Genomic DNA, 9,050 nt, shown 5'->3' on the forward strand with positions numbered 1-9,050 from the left:
AATATCTCTATACCAAATTTCATGCAAATTGGTTCAGTAGTTAAGGCGTGATTGAGTAACAGACAGACAGACAGCGTTACTTTCGCATTTATAATATTAGTATGGATGTGCTATTTATTAAATAGGTTTGAAGTTGGTGCCGAACATTAAGCACTTAGTATTAAGCCCGTGCACCGACATCAAACCTTTTTAATCAATAGCACATATAAATATATGTGTAGTATGGATTATAGGCCGTACTTTATCCCCGGTCAACACGGGCGAAGTTATTTAAATTTCTTAACCTATCCGGGAATGAAAAAATACGAAAATTCTCTAAAATTTATTATGTACAACACACATCGTTTAACATTTATCACAAATCACATCAATACTGCTGTCCGTTGTTGCGCATGGCATGGCCATCCTTGCGCATTTAGCATTTACCCTCTTATAATAAAATATTTGAATTTTGAAGGTAAAAGAAAACAACAAAAATGTTTTTAAATTTAATAAATACAACACACATCGTCTAATATTAAATATCACAAAGACATCAATACTGCTGCCCATCCTTGCGCATGCGTGGTATATCACTAAGCCCGAGTCCATGCGCACGCATGAGGTGGTTCTTCCGTTTCCAGCTGTCAGCGAACGAGCGTGCGCACCGCGTGCACGCGTACGGCAGCTCGCCCGTGTGCGTGCGGCGGTGACGCGCCTGTGGGGGGAATAATATATTAATTTATACGCAAATGGAGATATTTATTTGTGTGAGTATATTATTTCGTGTAATTCGAAACCAAAAATTTCAAAAATCATGCAAAGAATTTCTTCGATAACAATAATATTATCCAAAGCGGTTTGCAGTGACAGGAAACTTCAACCGAATTGAGTGCAAATTACAATGTCGCGTTTTGGCAATACCGACACGCCATGGAGTAATGCGACGATTTTGGTATTTTTTAATCTTGCCAAAGAAGTTTCACTTCGGACACTTTTAAAATAATAATTTATTAATATATTTAAGCAACCAGGACTCATTTTGTTTGTTACAATTAATAACTTAAAAATTATGTTAGGTTAATTTAAAAATAATACATACAAAAAATAATTTTCAATATTTTTTACACAGTTCCCCTTTATCACAGCTGTTCAGGAATGTAGTGTCTCTGTATATCCCCGGATGTCTCGGGTTCGCGGGAAGTGGGGAGCACAGTCACGCAGCAGCCTCGGGCGTGAGCGGACGTGTGTTTACCCCAGTTACTGGTGACGTAACGAGCCATTCCCATTCCCTGCGTATACGAGTGTGAACTCGCATGTACAAGGATCATTAAAGAGCGTTCTATAGCTGCTACGTGTCTTATGTCCCGCACTTACCAGGGTGAACCTTCAGTTCACCCCCGCGTCCGCGTTAAAATGCCCTAAAAAGCCCTTCTGGCTAACATTGAGAAACACCACACAAAAAAAAATGTCCCTTCTCACCAGAGCGCTCACGTCGTAGAACGCCTTCCCGCAGTGCGAGCACGCGTGCGCGCGCCGCTGCGAGTGCCGCAGGCGGTGCCGGCGCAGCGACGAGCGGGTCGCTGTGCGGAACCCACACTCGCATGCGAACGGCTTCGCACCCGTGTGGGAACGCTGGTGCACTTGTAGGTTGTTCGCTGTGGAATAGTAACGTATAGTAACTATATGCCACATTGTGATATACTGTCTGTGAGGGATCAACAATGAATCACGTGAAGCACGAAAGGGGGAGATGGATCGGACAAAAATCACGAAATATCATAATTACTTTTAAAAGACAAAGGATTTGATGTACCATAGATACATTTGAAATTTGAACGTAATAGCAAACTTCAATTAAATAACCACATACAGATTTAAGCTAGGCGTTTGATTTATAAGAATTGGATCTTATTCTGCGGACGCGGTTCTACCGAATACCCGCGACCCCGTCAATAAAGCGCCCGTCAATAACCCAGAGCACTTCCCCCGAGTGCCCTGGGTATGCCTAAATGCATTCTCCACTATAAAAAAAAGGCGTTTGATTTATTCGATCATGAAATTTTGCTAAGAAAGATATCTGAAATTGCAATAATTATACGGGTCACGGGCTCTCGGGTCACCGATCAACATATCGATGGTGCGCGTCGTATCGCCAAAAAAATCGTACTTATCGTAATTTGCATAAGAAATGTCTTGACTCTAGGGTAAATTCTTTACCAGGAGGAGTTCCTCAGGGATCTCGTTTAGGACCTGCACTTTACATTTTGTTCGTAAATGAACTAGCTAACAGATTTAAATGTCATTTTTTTAAAATGCATGCAGCTGGTAATTGCAATTGAAAATAATTGCAAAACATTCAGAAGAATGAGCCAAATTTTGTTTTGATTAAAAAATAAACTAAAATATGTAAAACATTTTTCCTAAGTTTAAAATTGCAGGCGTTTTAATTTTAAAATATTGGATATATTTTAAAATTAAAACGCCTGCAATTTTTGTGTTTTTCAATTGTGTTTGTAAAAAGACATAATTTTTAATATCTTTATTTTATAAATTATATCGTTTTTAATGGAAACTCACCTTGTGATGTGCTCCATCCACAAAATGAGCACAAATACTGCTTCACATCATCATGTATCTTCATGTGACCTATGAGTATTCTTTTTAATTTAAAACTGAAATACAGGAAATATTTCATAATTTTAATTTTATGGATAATTTTGATTAGCTATATCTATGTATAATAATATTAAAGGGGAAAGATTATTTGTTTGTTACTTTTATTTAAGACAAAGTACTATATTTCAATGAAAATTTTAGTTAAAGGAGAATGGGCATTTTACTATGGAAGTTGGGCCTGAACCCTTGAGTTGGACCAATACACATGAGATATTGTTTTTATAATAGATCATAACACATACATAACGGGAAAAATATATATAAAAAAATAATCAACCGGGTTTTTGTACAGTCACATCAAGTTTTATTTCTTTGTGTATAATATTTTTTGCAATAAATAACTGTTATAAGACAATGACAATGAAATGAAATGAAATGAAATAATTTATTTGCAGGAATTGTGGTTAATACAAGGTTTTACAATAATATATTACAATAAAGTCCGCACAACTCGCCAGCAACCTGGCATACAAATATTTATGTGTATTTAACTCACTAAAATACAATATATTTTTAGATTAATTTTAACATTTTAGATTACAGTTATTATTAGTATCTATCTTCATGTTACTAATATCTTTATGTTACTCCAATTCACTTTCACTTACAAATACGTACTAATCTTAAGCCTTCTAATAACCGAAATACACTAATATTATGTTTTGTAACAGGTACCTATACCGTGTTTATTATAATTTAACGTAGTTAGACGTTTTTTGTGGTTAAACTCAGTCACTCCAGTGACATTTAGATTTATACTTACTTCACTCGAATTAAAAACACCGTTATTGTGCGCAAAATAATAGCCAAATAAATAAAACTTTTTGCCTTGACTGTACAAGAACCCGGTTGATTTATTTTTTTATTTTATTTTTTTCGTATGGTATGTGTAATGATCTATCACAAAACCAATATTTCGTGTGTATTGGTCTTAGCCCAAGTTTCAGGCCCAATTTGCCCATTCTCCTTTTATATACAGGGTGTCCCACTATTGGTATACTAAGCGCGAAGGAACTTGTAGTTTTGCAAACACTGATCACGTAAAAAATACTTAAAAAAAAATTACGTCCAAAATTTTTTGCTAAATTTTTCCTGAAAATCCATGTTTTCTTCTCTAGCTTCGCGCAGCCGGCATATACCGCTTCTCTTATATGAGCATTTTATCTATGAAAACATAATCTTAAACGATAGCTCACGTGCTGGTGGCAAAGTTGGGCGGCTCGCTTGTTATGGGTGTACACATAGAGTTTTAAGAATTCATCTATTTGAAAAAAAAATGAATCTGGAATTTTTTAATTATTTTTTACGTACTCAGCGTATGCAAAACTATAACCTCCTTTGAGCTTAGTATACCAACAGTGGGACACCCTGTATATTTTGTATGTAGTAAAAAAATTGTGTCCATCATTCTAAACAACATACAATGTAGCAGATTAGAACAAATTCATTTTTTTTTTAAATCCTCACTCATACCCATAGGAATACCTTTTTGAGCATTTCTCGCAAGTATAAGGTCGTTCTGATGAGTGTGATATCAGGTGTGACGTCAGCTGCTTGCGCCGCTGGAACTGCCGGCCGCACGTGTTGCAGACGTACTGTCGTTGCTCCGAGTGGATTGTCGTGTGTTCCGCTAGCTTCGATTTCTTTGGGAACTCTGAAAAGTTTATTTAGAGAATTTTAAGAAATGATTTATGTTAGTTTATTAAGTACCTAAATAATAAATAATTATAACAATTCATAACATATATTGTTACTTTATCTATACTAATATTATAAAGCTGAAGTGTTTGTTTGTTTGAATGAGCTAATCTTCAGAACTTCTTGTCCGATTTGAAAAATTCTTTCAGTGTTGGATAGCCCATTTATCGAGGAAAACTATAGGCTATCTATCATCACGCTAAGACCAACAGAAGCTGAGCCACGCGGGTTAAACCGAGGAGCGCAGCTAGTTTGAAGCATAAATGTTACACACAACATATTCATTTAATTCATAATTTCATTTGATTTCCTACATTAATAATCTATAAACCTCAGATCTATAGGCATTATTTACAGCAATACCATACTTTTTGACATTTATTAAGAGTTACTTACTTTTATTACAAATTTTACACTCAAAATTACGTCCGGAACATTCATTTTCCATGTGCTTGTTAAACCAAGCTATAGATATAAAACTTTTCTTACATTCCGGACATGTGTTCTTTGTTTCTGATTTAATATCGCTTTCAACGAATTTTGTTTCATTTGTACTTATTTCTTTTTCAATAGCTTCATTTTTATAATCATTAGTATCTATTTCATTGCAACTTTCAATAATTGATAAAGAATCTTGTATTGTTTCTTCATGTAATAAGATTTCTTTTTGTATATCTTTGGTTTTATTTGGTATAACAATTACGCTAGCTGACTGTCTTAATGATATATTTCTTAAAGTTATATTTACATGTTGAGCTCTTTTTATGAAATTGTATGAAAACTGTATGCTTAGTTCACAATCATGGCAGAATTGTTTTGGTAATATTTCATCTTCAGTAATCTGGAAATTAAACTTTATTTTAATTGTATAATTTTAGTTTTTACTACCTAACATTACTCTCTTACTAGAATAGTTATCCTGAATAGCCATTGCTGGTTTATATTATATATATAATATTTAAGTTATATTTAATTGATTGATAGTATGTATTCAAATGTTATTATTACAAAAACATATTCACTTAGCATGTTCATGGTTAATGAAATAAAAATAATTTAGTTAAATGAAATACCTATTTTCTAATCATGGCCTCAAAGTTAAACGATAAAAACGAAAATATAGTATAGTCAATTCATTAAAAAACTACTATACCTATCTTGAATATTTAAGCAAAAATACCTTAATATTTGTACAATAACAAAACATATCCAATGTATTTTTGTCCGTGTTTACTTCTGAAATATTGACTTTCATACAACCGCGACACAAATTTGAAGTTTCCATAATAAATGAATTAATGTTTTATTAATAATAATTAATACATATACTATGTAGTGAAATAATAAAATAAAAGTTAAATATAAAATTCTAGCTGTGAACACCTCCACAATTTTAATAACATGTCAAATGACAAATTATTGTCAAATAGGATTTGACATTGACAAAACAATAAATTATAATTTTACCCGAATAGCGTTTCATTTTACGAAAGGGGCAAGTAATATCGACATAGTAAAAATACTAAAATCATCCAATATATCTGTGCAATATATTTATTCCTGTCAATTAAACAACATTCCAGGATAAAGTTTTATTATTTAAATTATTAAATACAGTAAAATAATGAGTAATAACAAAATACTATACTTAGATAACAGTAAATTGCGTTAATTATAATGTCTTTAAAAACCTTCGTCTTTATAAATATAACTTACAAAACCAATTATTATTATGCATATTTAGAAACAATTATCAAAGGTTTAGTTATTGCACTTGTTAGGCATTTCACAATTCGCTACATAATTCACATATCTATCCATCTCTCATTAAACACGTGAATTTGCATGAAATTAGTGGGTCAATGTTGTTAAAAATGAAGGTTAAATTTATTTATTATGTACATGGGAACGTTTAGTATCTATGAGATGTTCTTTCAGGGTGTCCAAGCCTTCGCCAGTTAACGGAGAGGCTTCTAGCAAAACCGGTGGGTTTGGTAGTTCACTACTTAATCTCGCAAACTGCAACATCAGCAAGGCTTCATTCCTCATCTGGCGATATGCTGCGTCCATCTTGCTTAAAACTAAAATGAACTAGAAGAAATATTAATTGGATAATATATTTTATAGGAGAGAAAAACTATTTGACCTAACACAATTCATCATTACGTACCTAATACCTAAATAGGAATAAAAATGAGCTCATTACAAAACATTATAAAATCCACAAGTGAATATTGTGACATAAATAAATAATAATTAAAAAAAACGCAGGGATCCACATCACAATAATTTAAATACTATTGTCATTAATAATTTATTAACATTGCAGTATAAAATAACTAAAAGTCTATTGAAGAACAATGTCGCACTATTTCAGGCAATCCGCAAATTTTATACCTAAGTATATTAAAAAAAATATCATTGTCTTCAGGAGTAAAAGCGATTCAGATGTCCGTATGGCAAACTAGGGTCCCTTATTAGGGTCATATAAGTAATAAGAATTACACAATCTAACAGGTGATAGGTACCTTTGTTCTTCGAAGTTTTGGTTCAGCTACGAGTGTGTAGAACATGACAGCTGCGGCCGATATTTGGCATAAATTCGACGTATCTACCACAAATATTACCTGAAATAAGGATTTGATTAGATAATATATTAATTATATTATATTATATTGGACACTAGCGGTGTTTTCTCTCCATAAGAACCATCCTCGAACGGGGAATATTACCTACAATAAAAGAATTAACGAATCTAGATGTATTTTAATATTAATTCGTGATACCTTTTCAATACCGTCCAAGTAACTATTCCATAATTGAGCCATTTCGCCTCCAATCTCCCGTATAGTCAATAACTGCTTCTTACCATGTTTATTTAGGTAATGCAGATCGTAAATATTAGTCCCCATGGTGGGTACGGGGCTGTAAGTATAGTCTATACCTTCAGCATCTTGTAGTTTCTTCAGCAAAGTTGTTTTTCCAGATCCTTTCGGTCCGAGGCATAGAATAGTTATTTTATTTTCTGGATCGTCCATATTTAGAAGGAATTACTATAATTTTACTTAACTTTGTGCAAGGTAAAGTTTTATCAATGCGCCATAGAAACACATTGTTCGGCCACTCGCCAATAGATGGCGTTGGACCAAAATCTGCTTTTAGCGTAAAATAATCATACTTAGACCAAAAGATTAACTATTAAGTATAATTAATCAATTGTCATTTATTGAGTTTTTATTTAATAAAAAAAACTACAAATCATGAAAAGCGGTTACGAAACCGAATTGAAATGGAAGGTGCATAATATTATGATAATAGAAAGTTTTAAAAAACACGCACGCCTCACTTATTTATTCTAAAAACACTTAGCTAACTAAATAACTAGCGATTTATTTTATTTTATTATTATTTAAGATAATAAATTATGTAATATGGTTATTTGCCAGTACGATATAATCATTTATTCGCTTTCATATTCATAGGTTCTTCTTTCCTCCATCCTTCTCTAAGATGATGAAATTTATTAAAAATCAATTCAGTTTACTCGTGAACATGTAACAAACATAAACTTTCTTATTATGAGTAGACTGTTCACTTAGAATTATTTACATATATGAAACGCATATAATGAACAAAGAGTTCACAACAAAAGAGACTTCTTCTAATCATTACTTGTTAGATTCATACACAGAAGTTGCAACAAAAACGACCTCGAAGTATTTTTAAAAGGTCTTCTTTCTTCACTTCTTTGTGCACATCGCAAATCGCAATGTTTAGGTACCATAGATAATAATTAATCTACAATATTAAGGGTAGAGAATATATTAGGTATTTTTTTTAAGTTTTCAGAGGTCTCTATTTGGCGCCTTTTTGTATTCAAATGTTTTCGATTTATTTGGAATAAGTAATATATTTACCACCCTTTTTCATCATCATGAAAATACTAAAATAATAATATAAACAGATTTACAACAGTGCCCATACCATAGAAATCTAAATAACAAGACACTAGAAGTCGTAAGCGCGCGTGACATTGTCGCCGCTCAGGTGGTTACCATTCCACAAGTCTGTTCGTCGCTTGGTGGTCGCTTGTTCAGTTGTTTCTGACACGTGCGTGAGTAAACATGGTGTGTTGCAGCATTTCCCAGTGCGGAAATTCTTCCATAAATTGTAATTATACTAATAAAGGAATAACATTTCACCGGCAAGTATTTTTGTTTATAAATATTGCCGTTTTTCCTTAAAATTAAACAATATTTACAAGCAATACGAATGACACAGTCAACCGTTCCTCTCATCACGTTTAGCTATACATTGCCTTTTACTATTGTCAACATCTGACAGGTCGGTTGTTATAACGGCCAGATGTTATCAAATGACAATTACAAGAAGCAATGTACTGCATTGTTAACGATAAAGAGTAAATAGTCGCAAGCTAGTGATGTGATGTGTTAAAATTTTTCGATATCGTAATACGATGTTTTTTTGCGTAATATGACGACTGATGGAATAATTGGATTATATTTTAATTTGAATTCTATTTTATTTTTATAACTGATATATAACTTTTTAAACTAAGTACATCGATACAATCATTTTCGGACAATTTTACTGTCGATACAGAATCACATTAATTAAATATACAATAAAGGACATTCTTCGCTTAGGTTGACAAAACTATTTTATGTTAAATA

The 9,050-nt window shown here is 32.7% G+C and overlaps 2 protein-coding genes across 2 annotated transcripts; both read right to left on the bottom strand.

Moving 5' to 3' along the window:
- Nucleotides 1-531: 531 nt before the first annotated feature.
- LOC149489310 (uncharacterized) lies at nt 532-5,726 on the bottom strand. Its single transcript, XM_089714929.1, has 6 exons — nt 5,537-5,726; nt 4,753-5,197; nt 4,144-4,312; nt 2,560-2,654; nt 1,462-1,637; nt 532-697 (listed from the first exon to the last, which is right to left on the bottom strand). Exons 1-6 carry the CDS (start codon nt 5,639-5,641, stop codon nt 536-538), a joined length of 1,152 nt encoding a protein of 383 aa, XP_089571055.1. The 5' UTR covers nt 5,642-5,726; the 3' UTR covers nt 532-535.
- A 215-nt stretch (nt 5,727-5,941) lies between these two features.
- Nucleotides 5,942-7,771, bottom strand: LOC149489311 (ADP-ribosylation factor-like protein 16). The gene is made up of 3 exons (XM_089714930.1): nt 7,143-7,771; nt 6,885-6,983; nt 5,942-6,447 (listed from the first exon to the last, which is right to left on the bottom strand). Exons 1-3 carry the CDS (start codon nt 7,392-7,394, stop codon nt 6,244-6,246), a joined length of 555 nt encoding a protein of 184 aa, XP_089571056.1. The 5' UTR covers nt 7,395-7,771; the 3' UTR covers nt 5,942-6,243.
- Between the last annotated feature and the right edge of the window lie 1,279 nt (nt 7,772-9,050).

The sequence above is a fragment of the Colias philodice genome, chromosome 3, assembly GCF_061535455.1.
Source record: "Colias philodice isolate Cphi_HAF_F1 chromosome 3, ilColPhil1 Martin Lab GWU primary, whole genome shotgun sequence".
Lineage (NCBI taxonomy): Eukaryota > Metazoa > Arthropoda > Insecta > Lepidoptera > Pieridae > Colias > Colias philodice.

What these genes read in the sequence shown, in the direction of transcription:
- LOC149489310 (XM_089714929.1), bottom strand. Translation starts at nt 5,641, where the DNA reads ATGGAAACTTCAAATTTGTGTCGCGGTTGTATGAAAGTCAATATTTCA. An exon ending in GTTATTGTACAAATATTAAG is followed by an intron (nt 5,198 to 5,536) that starts GTATTTTTGCTT and finishes TTTAATTTCCAG; the next exon opens with ATTACTGAAGATGAAATATT. An exon ending in TCTACGACGTGAGCGCTCTG is followed by an intron (nt 698 to 1,461) that starts GTGAGAAGGGAC and finishes TTCCCCCCACAG; the next exon opens with GCGCGTCACCGCCGCACGCA.
- LOC149489311 (XM_089714930.1), bottom strand. Translation starts at nt 7,394, where the DNA reads ATGGACGATCCAGAAAATAAAATAACTATTCTATGCCTCGGACCGAAA. An exon ending in ACTTGGACGGTATTGAAAAG is followed by an intron (nt 6,984 to 7,142) that starts GTATCACGAATT and finishes TCCTTATTTCAG; the next exon opens with GTAATATTTGTGGTAGATAC. An exon ending in CAAAACTTCGAAGAACAAAG is followed by an intron (nt 6,448 to 6,884) that starts GTACCTATCACC and finishes TATTTCTTCTAG; the next exon opens with TTCATTTTAGTTTTAAGCAA.